Source organism: Leucopleurus acutus (genome assembly GCF_964270905.1).
Source record: "Leucopleurus acutus genome assembly, chromosome: 5".
Lineage (NCBI taxonomy): Eukaryota > Metazoa > Chordata > Mammalia > Artiodactyla > Delphinidae > Leucopleurus > Leucopleurus acutus.
The window spans coordinates 76,867,231-76,887,565 of NC_139147.1; the positions used below are offsets into that span (position 1 = coordinate 76,867,231).

Sequence of the window (20,335 nt, forward strand, 5' to 3'; positions counted from 1 at the left end):
TTGTCTCCTCTATCTGTTCCACCCATCTTTAAATGTACAGATATGTGGAATTATCTGGCATCCTGGTATGTTGGACAGAGGCGCCTTTTTTGAGTTGTGGATGTTTTACTGGTTGTAGATTGAAAGGGAGGGACAAAGGAAACATCTCACTCTGCCATGCTGCTGACATTGTTCTCCCTTGTTCTTTTATTCTTTATCCTATAAAAGCTTCCCGCCTTCCACCCCATTCTGCAGTTCTCTGAAAGTAGACTCCACTTCATAGTTCGCCCCCTTAGTTTGTTAGTATCACCTAAATTGTCTTCTTTAATCATTTTTTAACACTCTGCATAGTAAATGGGGATCCCAAGAATGTCAAGGTTGGAGAGAGATTTAGGAGCCCTCTTTCCTTTCCATCCGTCAATTTACTCAACATAGAAACTTCTATGTTGAGCTCCTACTATGTGTCAGGCACTCTGCTAAGCAAGAATAAGATGCAGTCCTAACCAGGGTTATATGTGGTTAGAAATCACTATTTCCCAGTGTAGCCCACTTCACCTTGAAAAATATTTCATTTCAGAAAGATTCTGTTTACATCTAAATAGAATTACAAAGGAGCCTGTATGTTTGGAGAAAGTGAGTTGATAGTGGTTGGAGCATAGTTTAATGAATAACTTGCTACTTCCTGAGGCAGCCTAACAGCTTTAACTGTTAGAAAAGTTCACTTGTCCACTTTGTCGAAATCATCCTGGTAACATGAAGTCTGCAAGTTTATAAAATGTTCCTCTTTTTCGCCAGTAATATTTTTACCGAGGTTTGACTTTTCTGATATTTATCACAGCTTTATTTTGGTTAGTGTTTTCATGGAACTTTTTTGTTTGCTTTTTGTGTTGTTTTTTTTTTTTTTTTTTACTTTCAACATTTCTGTATCATGTATTTTAAATATTTCTTATAAGCATCATAAATTGGGTTTTCTCAGTCTGACAATCTGTGTCTTTTAACTGGAACATTTAGTCCACAAACACTTAATATAACTACTGAAATGTTTAGGTCTGAATTTACCATCTAACTACTGGCTTTCTACTTGTTTCACTTTTTCTATGTTCCTTTTAGATTGATTATATTTTATTATTCCATTTCTCTCACTATTATCTATCTTAGTAGTTTTACATTATTTTACCACTCTTTTTGTTGTTATAATAAAGATTACAGCAAGCATATTTGACATATCAAAGTCTAATAAAAGTTAGTATTTTTACCTCTTCCTTTACCTTGCTTCTTAGTGTGTTGTTAGACCAGCGGCATAAAAAATCACCTGGGAGCTTGTTAAAATTTAAAATCTCCAGCCCCACTCCAGACCTTTTGGTCAAAACCTACAATTTAACAAGATCCCTAGATGATTCATATATTAAAAATTTGAGAAATACTGCTTTATGACACTTTAACTCCATTTACTTTATCATAATTCATATACCATTTTGGTATATTTTATTTATGTTTTAAACCCACAAGATACCTAATCATTGTTTTAGACAGTCAATATTCATTTATATTTACCAACAAATATATACTTTTCATTTATGTTTATTCCTTTCTGTATTTCTGACCTTTCATCCAAGATCTTTTCACTTTTGCCTGAAGTACACATATATCTTTAGTGTGGCTTTTCATAGCTTTTGTTTGAAAATTTATTTCCCTGTCATTTTTAAAACTTCATTATGGACATTTTCAAACATATATAAAAGTAGAGAGAATAGTGTAATAAATCTGATTTACTCATCACCAGTTATTGATATATGGCCTATCTTTTCTTTTTTATACTCATTTATGTCCTACCCCTGACACCGTATCATTTCATCTATAAATATTTCAGTGCGTACCTCTGAAATATAAGAAATTTTTGTTTACAACACAACCCCAATTTCATTATCAGACCTAAAAAATTAACACTAAATTCTTAATATCAACAAATATCCAGTCAGTGTTCACATTTCCCTAATCACCTTATAGATTTCAGTCTTTTCAACTGGTTAAAAGTATTGCTTGTGTCTTACACTGTTCCCCTTCTCCATTTTCTTTACAAATATATTTTATTTTGAAGAATTTTTGTTGTTTGTTTTATAAAGTTTCTCATAGTCTAGATTTTGCAGATTGCAATCTTATGTTGCTATTTAAAATTGTCCTGAATGCCCTATACTTCCTATATATTAGTAGATAAATCTAGAAACTTGGTAATTTTGTTGATAATATTGTTACTTTCATTTGGAGGGACATAATATCTAATTCTCTCTCTTTTTATGATACCAACTGTTAGTGATCATTGTGTAGATCTATTAATTCTTTGAGGGTTGCAAAATGATTCTATCATTCTATCATTTTTAAAATTTGACTATGAGCTAAAATATTCTATAAAGGGAAATTTATCATAATCAGCTATTCATTTATTTATCAGTAAGGTACAGATCTTATTTTAAAAAGAAAAAAACAACAGGCAGGATAAATGCTTGATTATTCTCCATATTCACCAGTTTTCAAAATAATGAGCTGGTCCATAGCATCTGCCACAGGTGATCAGTAAGGGTTATTTTAAGGGGATAAAGATCATTTTAAATACATGGGTTTAAACATATTTTATGACTTTCTATCCATTTCAGTTATTATCCCTATTGATGCACAAATTATCCTGTCTTTGGCTGATTGGGGATATTTTGACAAAACCTTTTCTTTGATAGCTTCTTTGCTATCTGGTAACACAAGATATTGCAGTTTCATCTTGCAAATTTAAATATCTAAAATTAGCCATTTCTCTATGAAAGTCTGATTGGGTTTTATTTGGTAGAAAAAAAGACCACAATCTGTGCATGAAGGATGTTAATTGCTACCAGGGTGCTCTTTGTTTCTAGGTCTATTTGCTTTATTTTACTTTCACTTTTATAGTTTTCCTTGTAAAGTTTTGTTTCATAGTGATTTAAAATAAGTATCTGGTTATAACATCAAATCTACAAGATAAGGTATATCCCATTATGTCTAGCTTCTACATATCCCCTACACATGTATTTCCTCCCTCCCTATAGCTAACTTTAAAAATTTTTATAAACATTACATTTTTTCTTATTATAAGGAAACATGCATACACAGCAGCATCCCCACACACCCCCTTTTCCAGATACATGATGCAAAACCTTTATGCTTTCACCACCTTCCTTTTCTCATTTAAAAATATATCCTGGAAATGACTCCATGGCTGAGATTTCCCTCGTTCCTTTTGACAGCTAAATTGTACTCCACTGTTTATTACTCCTCTCGTTACTCATGAAAAGCATAGTAAGATAAATTTCCCAACATTAATCTATAAAATGACTCAGATTTGCTTTTTAAGAAACTGCCCAGAGTGATGGCAGCCAAGTGACTATGTAGGCGCCTCCAAGCTCCAAATTCTGCCACAGAAATATCTAGAGATAAGCAGAAACTTTGTCAGAACTATGGAAAACAGTCATAGGTTTACATTAACCAAGTGAACACAGAATCCAGAAAAAGTTAACTTAAAAACAGTAGAAAAGCTTCTAGGCATTTTACTCGCCATCGCCCCGCCCCCTTCTCTGGCTCAGCCACAGGTGAAGACAGTAGCCTCCATTCCAGTTGGGGCACCCTAGTCCCTGGTTCCAAAGGAAGCAGAGCAGAATTTATTTGCAAATTATTGTGTAAATCTTTATAACTTGACTGGGGGGCTACCTGAAGGAGTGATGCAAAATCCTCATCTCTGTTTTGCCTAAGTTGGAATTCACCGAGGCTAGAAAAGCAGTGGGCATCATTTGAAAACACTGCAAAGTAGATAAACCATTCAAAGGCAACTGGGGCAAGAGATTACAGTTGAGACAACAGATAGCCGGCCTTAGGAGAAAAAATCGGGGAGAGAGTTTCTTTGTGAAATTGGAGCAATTAAAAGCACCCATATTTATGGAGAAATTTAGAAAACCATGCACATACCCAGGGCAAGATGCATGCTCAGAAAAGACCTCAGAAGAACTCAAGCTTTGACCTTGGGTAGATCTTAGACTCAGTGAAAGTCTGGCTAAGTGTTAAAGGAGGGCTTCAGAACAGAGTCAATCTGCAAAGACTAGGAGGGATTTTTTCCTTTTCTTTTTTTTTTCACCTCTGATGTTCAAGAAAATCTCCATCAAACACAAGAAATATACATAACATAAAATATGCCATTTTAGCAATAAAAGAATATACCAACTAAATAAATAAATCAATGAAATGATGAAAAAAAAGAAAATCGCCAAAGTGATCTTAAGTTTCCCCTGGAGGAATAAATATGAAAGAATAGCCATAGACATATTTTGAAAGAGTCATCAAGGGGAAACGTCTCACTAGATGTTAATTTCATGATTTAAAATGTAGTACTAGACTAGGAACTAAGACAAAAATTTTTTTAAATGAGGAAATACAGAATTTGAATCATTACAATAGTGGCATTTCAAATCCACAGGAAATGAGTGTGTTGCTTAATAAATGACATAGAAAGAAAGGACCAACAAAGTGAGAAAATAAAATAAAGCTAAATTATATCAAAACAAACTCCAGGTGAACTAAACATCAAAACCTAAACAAAGCATAAAAATGCTAGATTAATATATAAGTAAATAGTGGAGTTTTCCACTTGTAGGAAGATGAAATAAACATACTTCTCCCTATTCTTCCCACTAAACGCAAGAAAAAACAAACAAACAAAAAAACCTTTAATGTTATATAGAAAACAAACACAAGAAGACTTAAAATGGTAGAGAAAAAAAAGATGAGGGATTTGGGGACCCCAGGAACAACATGATTTTGAGTTCCTTGGGTTTTCTTTTTGCCTTGTATATATCAGACTTGGATCTGAAGAAGCCAGGAACGTGGAAACACCAAGAGGCCCAGAAAACAAAAGGCACCAACCAAGGGCCTGCTATCTCTAGCCAGAGAACTGGGAAAGGGACAAACTGGCAAGACAGATACGTTTAGACAACAACAGTTCTACTCCAGCCAAACACCACAGAGAAAACGCATGGCTCCATGACTCCCCTTGCCAGCAACGGCCTGGTGGGAAGCTTAGACCTTCAGCCTTGCTAGGCTGTAGGGAGGACCCTCGACCCCCTATCATACTAGGGTGGTGTCAGAGAAGGCAGAGTAGGGAGCTGGGACTTACATCCCCAAGGTGATGAGCCATCCACCATGTCCTCTCCCTGACCACACACATACACAGTGTCAGTGGGGACCATGTGAGGAGTCTGGACCTCCTCCACACCAGGCAGCAACAAGACATCCCTCCCCTTTCTTGTTAGAATGATATAAAAGGAGGCCTAATCTCCGTTAGTCACGACTTTCAATAAACCTTGACCTAAACATCACACTTTATGTAAAAATTAACTCAAAATGGATCAAAGATTTAAATATAAAACTTAAAACTACAAACTTGTAGAAAAAAATACAAAAGAAGGGCTTCCCTGGTGGCGCAGTGGTTGAGTCCGCCTGCCGATGCAGGGGACACGGGTTCATGCCCCGGTCTGGGAAGATCCCACATGCCGCGGACCAGCTGGGCCCGTGAGCCATGGCCGCTGAGCCAGCGCGTCCGGAGCCTGTGCTCCGCAACGGGAGAGGCCGCGGCGGTGAGAGGCCTGCGTACCGCAAAAAAAATGTAAGACTAGGCAGAGTTCATAAGACTTGACACCAAAAGCATGATCCATAAAAGGAAAAATTGAGATCTATCACTTGGTACCCACCTCTCCAGGCCAGAAAAGTCCACTGTCATTTACACACACATCTGCCAATGGCAGATATACCTGCAGACACACACACTCACACACACCCCCCGCCCCCAGCTCCGTGTCTGAGAGCCCCCAAGGCCTGGTCAGGGATTTGAGGGCAGGTGCTTGGTGGGTCAGCCGGAAAATCTTCCTCAAAATCAGGCAGACACTGAGAGCACTGCTCGCGAGGGCACAGATCAGGAAAGGAATGGCACAAAATAATCAAGTGTGGCAGGTGCACATCACAATTCACATGACCAAAGGCTCAGGAATCGGTCAGAAATATACGTTTCGGGAGTATGAGAAGTAAGGTATACTGGCTGGAGGTTCAAGAGTTCACAAGAATATCTAAAGACCTTTCAGTGAAAGAGGGTCATAGTTGAAGCTTGGGGATAGAAAGAGACAGATTTGGTTAGAGGAACACATGTTAAGTTGAGGGCAATGTGCTGGGTGTGGAGCTAGGCGCAGAACAGCGCAGTCAGGAACACAAGATCAACAAAGGGAAAAAACACGCAGTTATAAGTTCTGGAGACTAACGTACAACATGGTGACTACAGTTAATGGTAATGTGGTATATACTAGAGATTTGCTAAGAGAGTAGGTCCCACACGTTTTCACCACACACACCTGCACACACAGGTAACTATGAGACGCGATGGGTATGCTGCTTTGATTGAGGTAATCATTTCAGTGTATACGTACATCAAAACATCACATTGTGCACCTGAAATATATACAATTTTTGTCCAAAATAAACAACAAAAAAATTTTTTTAAAGGACACGAGTTCAGGAATGAGGCCTTTCAAACGAATGCCTAGGAAGAGTTTGGGATTTTCCAGGCTCCCAGTAGGGCATGAGGCTCTTCTCTTTTTGAGGTATCTTAAAGGAACCCAGCACATCTTGACAGCCAGGATCCTAGAATATTCGACCTGAAGGAGTACTTACGGATTGCCAACTCTCACTGCAATGAGCTTATTAGTAGAAAGGATAAGTGGTGTTCCAAGTTCCTGAACCAAGTTCACAGAAAAGCCAGGACTAGGACTCAGACCTCCTTATTCCTGTCGATTTCCTTAGTCATTGGCTCTACTGCAGTGTTTAGTTCATGTTTGTTTAAGCACGTAACTCAGATACAATGGGGAGGAAACACGTGATCTTTCTGCCCCTAGATACGTGGGTGAAATTTCTTCAAACCCCTACCCTGTGACATGTAGTACTCCAAAGCCTTCTGAGATTTCTCTAAATTTCCAAGGAGTAGAAGGCAGCTAAGGTTCTCCCGGCTGTCCTTGAGGAGCTTTCTAGTGTGCTACCTCTCCACACCACATGGCCACAGCCTGACACTCAGACCCAGGTATACCCACAAAACCCACCCAGGCATATTGGGTACCTCCTGCCACAGATTAAGAGGAGCTGCCTTAATTACATATTTAATTTTTTAATTGACTTTTAGGTATGCAAACTTTTATCCCTGGCAACTTTCACCCATTCTTTAGAAACTGAAATCAACACATCACATTTCTTCAACTAAAAAATACTGTAATGTCTGCATATCACCAGTGCTCCTTAGGTGTCTGGTAGTGATACACAGTGTAAACCTTAAACAGAGCAAAGAGCAATTTTCCTTAAGCAAAAATTAGTTTATATGGGAAAAGCAAAGGACTTGCAATTTGGGACAAGCCAACTATGTTGAAACATAAGCAAGTCTGGAGAACAAATGGGGAGGGGTTGTTTTGAACAAAAGTTCACTGGAGGAGAATGAGATTTTGAAGTGGTGGCAGCTTCTCATTGGCTGAAGATTAGGGCAGCTTACTGTTGCCAGGTGAGAGAGGAACTCTTCCTCCTTCCTGCTGAACTATACAAGCTGCAACGTGTGGCACGTGCGAGAGCGCTCCCTTCGTAGCTTCCCAACTCCAATTTTGGATTAGGTTTCCTTAACACGTTTTCACAACAGTATAGATGTATAACAGAGATCACTTAGATTCCCTGTAATATTTGCTAGAGAAGGAAGTGACGTCTTGAGTCTGGCCGAAGGAAACTAAATATTGGGTTGGCCAAAAAGTTCATTCAGGTTTTTCCGTAGCGCCATGAAAACCCCGAACGAACTTTGTGGCCAACCCACTAGTTACCTCTTTAAAAATCAGTTTAACAGTCATTGAAAATAGTATCTTATTTTTGTTATGAGGGGTTTTTTTTGGTTTGTTTTTGTTTTTTTGCGGTACACGGGCCTCTCACTGCTGTGGCCCCTCCCGTTGCAGAGCACAGGCTCTGGACGCGCAGGCCCAGTGGCCATGGCTCACGGGCCCAGCCGCTCCGCGGCACGCGGAATCCTCCCGGACCGGGACACGAACTCGTGTCCCCTGCATCGGCAGCCGGACTCTCAACCACTGCGCCACCAGGGAAGCCCGTATCTTATTTTTAGGTAACCTGCTAAATTTCTGCAGAATCAGTTTCCTCATCATGATTAGTCTAGTAAAGAAAATTAGATAAAGAAACACCTCATAAAGGTAAAATGTTAAATGCTGGTTATTATTAATGTCTATTTTTAACATCCATGGACTGCATGTGCGGTGCAGACTTGGTTTTTGGCCTCACGGAGCCTTTGATCATTCGGATTATTGTGTGAACATCCACTTACCTGTTTTTCTTTCAAATATATCAACCAAGCCACCAATCACCACACACAAAACAAAGCCACTTCTCTAACGGATTTTTTTTTTTTTTCCTAACGGATTTGGACTTGGGAGTACTTGTTGAGAATGTTAATGTACTAGGAAGTATAGTGTTATACATGGTTACAGTAACCAGAATAAGATAAAAAGCTACTGTTATTAAACAAAGATACATTAGGGTTAACTTTGTAAAGAAGAAAAAACAAATGAATATTCCCAGATCTTCCCAAGTCCTTGAATGTGGTAAAGAAAACATGAGACAGAGACCATTAACGTAATAAATGGATGACTGTATTAAGAGAAAAGGACAAGATTGGTGTTTGCCTCCATCCGTTCAGGAAAACAAGCACACGGACTTATACAATACTTTGGTTTAAAAATGATTCATAATATCAATGTTAAACCTGATATTGAAAGAATCCAATGGGTCACAAGGTGTAAAAAACGAACCACTGAAACACAAGCTTGCATAGATGAATGAATGAAGATGTATAACTGGCACTGAAGGGAGGCTTGAGCACTGGATTCTGAATGACGTTAGCACCTCAGCCGCCCAAGACACAAGAACGTCTCCAGCACCACATTTCTCACTTTCCCCAATGAGGTCATGAGCAGAAACCTGTGCTGTATGAAGGTGGATTGAAACAGACTGTTTCCATCAGCTTCTTCCAGAAGCGTGCACACATACCCACTGGTACCCAACATCAGTGACCTTAAGGCAGCCAGTGTCCCTCACAGTTTCACTTAATCTCTAGACAGGCATGTGATTTGAGGTGGCCTCCTTGTTTTCTATCCTCAGACTGGCAACTCTATTCCATTAAGGTTCTGTTCAGTTCCATGAAGTAACTAGTTCAAAGCTGCCTTTCCCTCTGGGGCTTGGCTACAAACTGATGAGCACTTGAGATAACATCTCACTTGTTTTTTAAACATCTACTTTCCAAATGTCAAAGGGCTTTCTTACCAAAGCATCCAAAACCTCTGGGCACTGTGCAGTTACCTCTTGCAAGAGGATACTTTTCCAAATTTGGAGACAAATGACAGCACCACCTCAAATTTCCTGAGCAACTTGATTTATATGAACAAATTCCTATACTTTATAATGCGGCACCTTTCAAAATACAATAGTGTTGGGATGGATTCTTCTTAAGGAAAACCACATTACAGAGAATTCTCATTTTGGAACATCATTTTTATATGCTATCATAATACTTCATGAACTAAATATTGGGTTGCCTTTAAGAGGCAGGTGAAAAATACAGTTATATCCGAGAAAGGGCATTTGGCTTTCAGTCTATGACAAGGCTGAAGGTATAGCCTACGGGGATTTCAGAGGCTAATTCAATAAGAAATTTTAGAAATTCTGATATCAAAAACCCTCTCACTAAATTTAGAAAGAGTTAGAAACTCTTTTAGCAATTATGGTCTGAAACTCAATGCAACAAAAATTTATCCTAAGTATATGTATGATGTGTAATAGTATATTCTCTCAACTGTCTTCTCTTTGCTGTCCTTAGCCCTTGCTCTTTTGTGAAGGAAATGTCACTTGACCCCTGTCTTTCAATTCTTCCATTCTTTCTATATGAAACTCAGCAATGAATCATGGGGCACTAAGTTACACAATTAGTTCTGTTCTTATCTGAAATGCCTTATGCTATGAAAAAGTTACTCAAGATGAGAGAAAAATTTTCTAGTTTGCTGAGAATACACAAAAACATTTAAGTCTATTAGGAACATATATCTAGGCAGTGTTCACACATATTTAAGGGCAAAGAGAATGATTTTTAGGACCAGACATTTCCACAAATCAACATGATTACTTAGATGATTGTGTTAGTCTTTAGCATCAAATACAACCCTAAAACACACTCTGGTGTCTCCCCTACCATAGCAAAAGTTTCAGATTGATTTTCTCTTAAAAGTAATAAAATACAAACACTCTTCATATCAACAAATCTCCCATTTGAGTAAATGTCTCTGTTTTGTTTGGTTTTCTTTTTTTGTTAATGTATGCATTTTAATATATAAGAGTGTTGGTGAAATTCTTACAAAATGTAATGACTTCACACTGCATAAGAGAACCTTTGGAAATATCTTCTACACAGTAGCCATAGAAAAGGAGGACAGTCAACTCTCAATTATTTGGGAAGTGATCACCTGAAAAATCCGGTCAGGAAATTCTCTCTCGCCTACTACCAGCCTTCTTGGTCATGCCACTGCTCATTCACAGATGGAGAGGCGATTTGAAATGGAATGACATACCTATCAGTGTGGACGTCACTCACAGCTTGGTGTGAGGATGTCCAAAGCTTCTGATGATGAGGATGTCTGGGGCCCACCTGTGAATTTTATATCTCAATGGAGAGTTGACAGTCGTTCACATATAGGAAATACAGTACACTGACCTTGGTCAGAATCAAACTAATTTAAGGCAATACTGCTCCTCACAGACATTGCTGGCATACAGTGCAGGTCTCCTAAGAAAAGTGACTGTAGAAGTGAGGATTTCCTACTTTACCCTTTCCTTCTTGATTTCTCTAGAAATAAATTCAGCATTTCTAATGAGAGTTAAATGGCAAGAGTAACAACAGCCTCAACTCTTCCCTTTAACAGTCTTATGTATCCTCAGGGATAAAAGAGACTCTTCCCAGAGAACTCTGGGTGACACTGGGTGCCCCGTGCAGCATTATCAGGCCAGTCTCCAGTTTGCTTCTCCCTGCCCAGATGACCTACTACGGACTAGGGAGAAAAAAAGGATACTATCACCAGTAAGATAAGCAGTTATGGCTTTAAGACTCACAGGCACCACCAGATAGGAGGAAAAATGGGATCATTTTATCTCCCTTTTCTCTGACTCCAAGCAGTAAGCAATGGACAAAGTACTCCAAAAATGTTTTTGTCTTTGTTTCTTTTCCTTTTCGCTCAAAGAGCAGGTTTTGATTTCTGTATGTTTGTTTCTAAAAAGCCAGTATTATCAGAATATAGCACACTATGTAACAGTGAAATCTACCTGAAGGATTCCCTTTTCCGTATTAACGTCCCCAACACAAATAGTGCTTTCCCAAAAGGGAAAAAAGCCTTTGAGTGCAAGTTCTATCTTGTTCTCAGTCCTTCAGAAAGCTGCTTACACAGGGGTCTTACGTCTTTATGTGGCTGAGGATATTACAGCCAATCACCACAGTTATCTTTCAAGGAAATCATCACTGAATAAAGGAATAATCTTGGTACTCCCCAACGTGATTTTTATATAAAGACAACACTCATTAAAAATCAAGGCCCTAGAGTGTTAACCACTTATGTGGTAAACTAAATGCACCATATTATACCAGGTGTTTCCAAAGAGCAATCTGGCACAAGACAAAATTCAGAGAACATTTGACAGTAGTAAAGAAAAATAATAATCAGTTGAAAGTTAATTAGTTTTATACTGAAAAGTCCCAAGATTGTGCGAAAGGTACGGACAATGTCTGCAACGGATTTATTCATGGTCCAGTCCCACTGTGGGCCACAGTACAGAAGAAAAGGGGAAAACAGGTCTGGTTCCTAATTTCCTCGTGAGTCCAGTGGAACACAGGCCCAAGTTCACACATTACGGAATATGTTGATCTAGATCCAAGTGGCCACTGCCATTCTGAAAAGGTTTTCCTCCTGGGAGCATCTATCCGTATCTTTTCTAATTTAGATGTTTCTCTATGATCAAAAACCATATAGTCTTTTCTGCAGTTCATTAGTCTGTTGCTGGTTGTTGTAAAGTCACTTGGGAAATAGTAAGTCCAAGACTTTGTATGCAAAGTCACCTTCTAAAAATTGCAGTGTTATTTTACAGCGTGTGTAGCAACCGTCCAGTCTCCCAATAAAATTATGTCTAACAATGGTTAGACAGTAGAGTCACATTATTTTCAACTCAGAACATTTAATCTTACCCTTATCTAACCTTGCTTCCAGGCGATGACTTACAAAAAGTTAGGTTGCGGCAATGGGGTGTGCATGTCCAGTAGCCTTATGATCAGGCTCCACAACGCACTGTGCTCATTCAGTGATACTGATGTTAACGAGACCTGGTCTCCACAGAACACAGGTATGGAAACAGAGAGATTTTCTAAAGGCCAGAAGTATTAGTTTACATCACAACATTAAAGCATAATACATTGTGGGCTTAAAAATTAAACTGCATGTGTTCCAGCAGTAGGAACAGAAACAAAATAAATGCTTCCATATTTATATAAAAATGACAAAGTGAAAAGCAGAGAACACAGTGAAGAATGTCTGGCAGTTTCTTAAAATACAATTGTTAGTTGCTTCTATAGTCTCAAAGATAACAATTACACTATTTGAATGAGAGTAAGAGGAATTCGACTGGTTGAATTTGATCTGTCTCCTTACTCACAGGGAAAGAATTATTCTGATACTCCTTAAAGTGTATGCTTTACAAAAAAAATTAAATTAAATTAAAATATTTAAAAATTCTAATCTTTTAAAAACCTTAAAAAAAAAAACAAATTTTCAATACAGATGCTGAATTTGTGTGTCACGAGGGAAATACTACCTTTGGTCACTCACTAAGACAGCTGAAACACTAACATCCTGGTCACGTGTTAACTCACCTGACATTTGTTTTGAGTAAAATATATCCAGTTAGCGTTTTACAATAATAAATATGACTGGATGAAGTAATACATGAGAGGCAAGAGAAACGTAGAATTTGAAAAGAAGAACTGATCATTGTATGAGATAGAAAAATAAACATTTATAAAATAAAAATATGGCAAATGTTGCCCATTTGCCTGATTTTCAAGTAAAAATATACTGTTTTTTTTTTCTTTAAAGCTACCATAAAAAACTTTTTAAAACATGAAGCAAAATCACAGGGCAGACAAAGAAAAATATAGCATTACTGTAAATCAACAATACCTAAACTTTGGATATTGAAACCACCCTCTGGAATTTGATTTAAGGCTAGGGTCTCCGTTTGGTCTGCCCTTGCCTATTTAAATAAAGACTTTTTCTCATTCATTTCCTCCTGGACATTCAAAGTCCTGTTATTCTTCCTTTCCCCAATTTTCTGAAATGACTACATCCTTAAGGGTTTTGTTTCTTTCTAGATTATCATTTTCCCAAAACTTAATTCTTAGATATCTTTTACTTAAGTTCACACAGTCCAAAAACTTTATGAAACTAAAGATCTTTCTCAAAATGAAAAACCCAAATCTGCTTTGGGAAACTAGTCTAAAAAGCTTCCTGAATATTGCCCAACTTTAAAGACTATCTCAAAAGATAAGGCAAACAGAAGCCAGAAAAGAATGGATTAACCGTTTTTCTCAAGTCACCCACAGATTTCTTTCCTAAACAAACATCACACTAAAATGCCAAAACCGTCAGATTCATACAATGAAAAATAACAGGAAGTCAGGCTGAAAGGATATTATTTATATATATAGCATGACTGATACTTATGTTAACTAACTAGTATGGGAAAAGAGGCATTTCCATGAGGTTAGAAGATGGAAAAACATTCCATATTTCTTGAAGAGGGGTTTAAAGGTCTGGCACAAAAGGAATCCAATGCCCCTGTGTCATTAACAAATGTGTAGAACCAAATAGTTGGATGAAAAACCCCTTTATCAACTTCATGCCCAATTAATCTACTTATTGACAGATACACAAAATATTTTTGAGAGGTTGCCAACATATGCTGCTATGATCAATCTTACAGCTAGAGAAAATGATGGCAGCACCGTGTATATAAACATCTTTCCAATTCCATTCCCTTCGGCTTTATAAGTAAATGTAAAATAAGAGAAGGGATACAAAATTTTTCATTTTCAGTTTTTCGATTTTCAGTTGATTTTGCACAGACTTTAGTTAAAACTTCACAGAATTAAATTTTTGCTAGTAAATACTAATAAATGGTCCAATGCCCAGAGGCTTCAGAAAGCCTTGCTATTGAGGAGGCAATGGCAGCGACGGTGTTAGTGAACGACATCTAGGCCAATCTTCCCAGGAGGGCATGTAAGGATACGTAAAACCTCTACAGTCCTGGTAGTCTGTTACATATTTCAACTGTTCCAGGTTTTTGGTTTTTTTTTTAATATTTTATGGTTGTGATGTTTTTCTTTCCTTGAATAGTAAAAAGCAAATGTCTCTGTCTTTTAATATATCATACACTAATGAACCAAAAAAAAGCTATTTCTTATATTCTTTTATTCTGCATTGCATCCAAACATTGTGTTACTTTGATCATTATCTCCACAAAATTCTAATTGCTAAATAAAGCCTATTCCCTAGATATCAATACTCCATACCTAACGAAAATGGCATTTTATAGAGCTCTTAGATACTATATCCCAGGAAGCATATGCAGCATAAAGGTGGCCAATATTCAGAAGCTAGATTTTCTTGTACTGCCCACGTGATCAGGAATAACCAAAACATTTTAAATGAATGAGAATTATTTATGGTCTAAAAAACACTTGAGGATAAGTCTGAGGAATACAAAATATAGGAGAAAAAAATAAGCATGGAATGCATTCTGTATCATCCAGTAATTTTGCTACAGTGAGTCCGTTTTCAAGGCAGGTTCCTAGGTTTTTACGGCTTATAATGGAAACCTGGAGAGAGAAGGAAAAAAGAAGAAAAACGATGAAGGAAAAATCTCTGAGACACTTTTTCTCCCTGCTCAGGTAAAATAATTTACCTATATTTATATGCATTTCAAGTGGTTCATATTTTGTTTGTTTTTGGTTGTAAGAATACAACTGGCTCTCCATATCTGCAGGTTCCCCATCCACCATGGACTGCAAATAGTCAGAAAAAAAATTTCCAGAAAGTTCCAAAAAGCAAAACTTGAATTTGCCATACGTTTGCAAGTATTTACAGAGCATTCGCACTGTATTACGTATTGGAAGTAATCTAGAGATGATTTACAGTTTAGGGGAGGACGCGTGGCAAATGCTATGCCATTTTATACAAGGGTCTTGAGTATCTGAGGATTCTGAGATCCTTGGGGGTCCTGGAGCCAATCTCCTGCAGATAACCAGGTTGAATTTACATTCAGAACCAATGTGTTATTTTAATATTATGTATCAAATGTATGTCAAGGACAGGAAGGCACCTCCTAAAAGTGATGCATGTATATAATTTGAGAAAGAACCTCATGAACTTCCCCCAGTTAAACAAGGGATGGTAAAAAGGCCACCAACCAATGGAAATTGTAGTGTATGGGTTGTTTTGATAATATTCAACTAATCTCATCTTTTAAGTAATGTTTTTTGTCTTAATGTCAACATTGGATGAATGACAGAATGATAGGGAAGCAGGAGAAGGAGAGCTTTTAAAAAAATACAAATGTCTGGCAAAACCTGCCCCCGGAAATTCTAATTTAATTAGTCTAGAGTTGCACCTGTGCAATGGTATCTTGTAATCACCTCAGAAAAGAAAATTTAAGTAAGTTCGGGAAGGCAATCATTAGATTTGGGAAAGGATAATGAAAACATCACCTAATAAATCTTCAAAAACCGTAAAAAAAACCAAACATCAATTGATAAGACCTAATCTTTGTAAAGTCTGTTGCAATCTGCTTTCATATATTTTACTCATATAATCCTGACCATGCTGAGACCATTAAAATCACCTCCATTTTTCGATGAGCAAATTAATATGAGAAACTACATTTTCCTCACTCATTTTATGACTGTCATAAAAATACATCTAAGGGAACGCATATGGTTAGCAGAGGAACTAGACCCGATGATTCCTTTCATTTTAAAGATCTGGTCCAACTTAGATCTCGTATTTTTTTCTCATGTTCTTTGTCCCATTTTTCTTCCATGTGATGTGTTTTGTGTGATGTGTGTACGTATGTGCGTATTTTAATCTAATTAAGAGAATCACGGGCAGATGAGAAACAAGAGCCAAGACAGGAAAAGCCCAGTAGATCTAAATGCGGGACACAGTCTCCCTTTAAGAATCTGATAAAAGCTATGAACGAACTCTCTCCGGACCCTTGAACAATGTGGGGTTTAGGGTGCTGATTCTCTGCACAGTTGAAAATCCATGTATAATTTATAGTTGGCCCTCTGTATACACATCTGCAGACTCAGCCAATATGGATGGTGTAGTACTGTAATATTTATTATTGAAAAAAATCCATGTATAAATGAACCCCTGTGCAGTTCAAACCTGTGTTGTTCAAGGGTCGACTAACTGTACATAGAAAAGTCCTGTATTCAGCTCAAGGTGTTTGCTTTCTGTTTTTTAATCATTTTTGTTTGTTTTCCAAAAAATGAAGACTATTACAATGATCTTCCAAGAGGAAAAATAACTTATTTTTCCACTCTAGTGATCTATAAGACAGCATCTGGCTTTTCCACCACAGCATGAGGATTATTAAAACGGATCTGAAACCTGACCATATATATTTTTATTACCTTTATGAGAAGACTCTGACTTTGAGAAATGACGTGTGGAATTATGCTGGTTTGTAAAATGAGTGTAATCCAAATCCTCAGCCTCTGTCATGGTAGGTGGTAGTGGCCTGAAAAAAAGTTAGAATTTAAAGAGATACTCTAAGGAGTAATGACAACGATTCCACCTCTCACTGGATCTCTTGGCAAAGACATTTTCAGTAGAAATACAAAGCCAGAATATTTTAGAATCCTCATGTTAGTTCCTGGCCAGTTACATGACCTTGGATAAATTATTTAATCTTACAGTTCCTTTGTTCTGATGCACATAATTCAATGAAAACAAATATTTTCTGAACACCTAATATGTGTGAGGCATTGTGCTAAGGGCTAGAGAAACAAAGATTAATGTTATCACTGCCATTAATGAGAAGTATAATTTGTTTTGGTAGGTATTACGAAGAAAAAGAGAAAGAAAGGAAAGGATAGAAGGGAAGAAAGTAATTAAGGGAGAGAGGGAGGCAGGTAAGAAGGGAGGACAGACGGGACGCTGGCCAACACAGAAAATTTAGAGCAAAGTTCCTTACACCACTAGGTGGCAGAGTAGAACTTAGAGAAGGAAAGGGCAGTAATACCAATTACATGTGCAACTTTTCATGTCAAAACAAGACAAACTGTAAAAATAAATTGGGAAACTTTTAATACTCCAAACTTTGTATTATTTTACTTATATAACATAGATTTTTACAGACATTTGGCACTAATAAAGATAGAACAAAATCTCTCCCTTTTTTTGGTTGTTGTTTCCTAAAGGTGTGCTCAACATTATGTGTTAAAGCATGGAACCAGATGAGGTTAAGACCTGCCAAATACACAGCCACGTTGTAGGATGCGTCGTGTAATTATATATGCAATATGGAAAGCATAAATATTTTGAAGTTTGGAAAGTTATGGTCGGTTTGGGTATAATGGGTTCTGTCATATAAGAATGAGGACAAGTGTTCAAATTTCTCACCCTGACCCAAGCAGTAGGTATCTCCCTGGGTAGTCAGTGTCTGGAAGAGATCAGCATCAGATGTAAATGTGTATATATATTGAGGGCTATGCTATGGGCTCTACAGAGACAATCTCAACTTTCAGAATGAGTTTGCATGGTAGCTATCATCCACATATTTTAGAGTTAGATTAGGTTAGATCAGGTAAGCGATCTAAGTTCACACAGTTGGTTAGTGGTAGAGCCAGGGCTCAAACTCAACTGGACTTCAAAACCAGTGCTCTTAACTACTATACTATGCTCTGCTACATAGGTGTGTATTTTTATCATTAGCATTATCTGCGTTCAAGATTATACAAACACACACACACATACACACAAGCACACATACTCCTTATACTTTCAAATGGTACGTGGCATATGTTTTTATACTTTCTTACATTTTTATACACATATGATAAATATGAGTGTAACAAATAACGTGGCATTTTTCTTGTTTTTCTTTTTGAACCATTTGTTTACAAATATTAGAAATCAAATCAGTGTTTTCCTTTCATTATTCATGGATATTTATAACATTCGCCTTTAAAAAGTAACATAACACTTGGCAGGGACAGCTGAGACAAAGCAATCTGACTCCAGAATTAAGAAAGTTAATTAAAGAAGTAACTTAGGCTCAAGAAAACAGGATTGGTAATCAGGGTGGCAGGCTCTATTTTGTACTCTTTTTAATACCCTCATTAGGTGACTGGAAACTGGAGAAACACAAGCCAACTGGTACTGTCAAAAAAACTCTATGTTGGGCTTCCCTGGTGGCGCAGTGGTTGAGAGTCCGCCTGCCGATGAAGGGGACACGGGTTCATGCCCTGGTCCGGGAGGATCCCACATGCTGCGGAGCGGGTAGGCCCGTGAGCCATGGCCGCCGAGCCTGCGCATCCAGAGCCTGTGCTCCACAACGGGAGAGGCCACAGTGGTGAGAGGCCCACGTACCGCAAAAAACAAAAACAATAAACTCTGTGTTTATTGCCTCACCATCAACTCATCATCAAGGAAAGGGATGCTAAAAAGTGAAACAAAGTATAGGACACCAACGAATTCTCTAGGATCCCCCCTATAAGGATAAACAAATGAATCTAGAATGCCCTCAGTTCTCTTGGTGTGCTGTTTTGTTCAATATTTGATTACACGGAGAACAAATCTTGGCTTACTGCTTCCAGGGGTCCTACCAAATTATTTGTTGCACTGGAGACAGTTACTTCAGTTAAAGGTATTCATATCCAAAGTTGGAAAAATCCTGTTAACTAATAGTTCGTTCTACAGTTTTTGATGTATTAGGATTACTTGTTTCCAACTGCTCGTATGAAATGATTTGTATCTTTAAGCTAATAGTGATAAAGCCAAATATGCTTCAGAATTCACTCAAAATTCATTTCTTCAAGAAGCCCGCCTAGACACCTAGACTAGTTTAAGTGTCTCCTTATGCTCTGCTAACAACCTGTATTTTTCATCCTTAGCATTTAACACAATCATAATAGTTATTTGTATAATTATCTGTTTAGGTTATAAATTTCATAAGAGCAGGAAACAACTTTTTTTGACTGCTGCTTACTTTAGCTCTGGACAAGTTATTAGGGTGCTCAATAAATACTTGATAAATGAGGAAAGGGAGACAAATATATTTCATATTCATAAGAATACTGTAGGAACTAAATGAGATTTATAAAATCCTTAAGTTTTTCTAAGGGAAAAATGCAAAACTAAAATACCAAGTAGTATTATTAATATACAATCCTAGAGTTAAAACAATTTGGAACTTGGGTTGAAACTTTTTCCAATTACAAAGAATTGGAATTAACTCAGATTGCCTACTGGTTCTCTATTTTTTTAGACTAGAAATCTTATAATAGACAATGCAAATGACTTTTAACCATGACTGTTACACTTAAGTAAACGTCTTGAACTAGCAAGCTCCATGTTTCTCAACCCTTGAAACCATCTCTTTCTGTACAGATGGATAACTCAACTTCCACCATGATTAAATATGAAAGAGGAAACCGCAGACTCTAACCAGAAAGCATACCTTCTGATATTAGTTGTATAAGATACCTATAATAAGATAATAGGCTTTAAGTTTTAACTATGAAAATATAGGTTTCATAAAATTCTTATTCATTTTTGTTTTGCCATATATAGTCTTTCTGCAAAAGCTATTTAAAGACAAACATTCCTCTTAATTCAGTTCAGTTCTATTAGTCATAGGCCACTTCTCACTCATTTACAATAGCCATTTTTAACACAGGATCATTTGATTATTCATAATCAAATACATCAAATATTTTAAAGAGTACCTATTACATTCCAGAAACTTGTTTTCAACTTTAATAAATCCTTTAAATAGACATTCCAGACTGTTCTATCATAGGCTGTCAAAGTTATTCTAAAAAAGCCCAAGGTGCCAAGGTGTTCTAAAAAGCCCAAGGACTTCGAAGACTGCAAAATTACTAACTCTAAAG

At 37.3% G+C, this 20,335-nt stretch overlaps 1 protein-coding gene across 5 annotated transcripts in view; it reads right to left on the reverse strand.

Moving 5' to 3' along the window:
* The window catches only part of CCDC50 (coiled-coil domain containing 50), a 231,292-nt gene that overhangs the window by 156,120 nt on the left and 54,837 nt on the right, over window positions 1-20,335 (reverse strand). For 4 of the 5 annotated variants that reach the window (XM_082840457.1, XM_082840455.1, XM_082840454.1 and 1 more), the window contains 2 exons: window positions 16,853-16,959; window positions 8,699-15,034 (listed from right to left, as the gene is read on the reverse strand). The exons of the other annotated variant lie outside the window; for it this stretch is intronic. In XM_082840457.1, coding sequence (XP_082696583.1) covers window positions 15,015-15,034; window positions 16,853-16,959 — 127 coding nt within the window. In that variant the 3' untranslated portion in view covers window positions 8,699-15,014. Of the gene's footprint in view, window positions 1-8,698; window positions 15,035-16,852; window positions 16,960-20,335 lie in introns of those variants that run through there. 5 annotated transcript variants of the gene reach the window in all.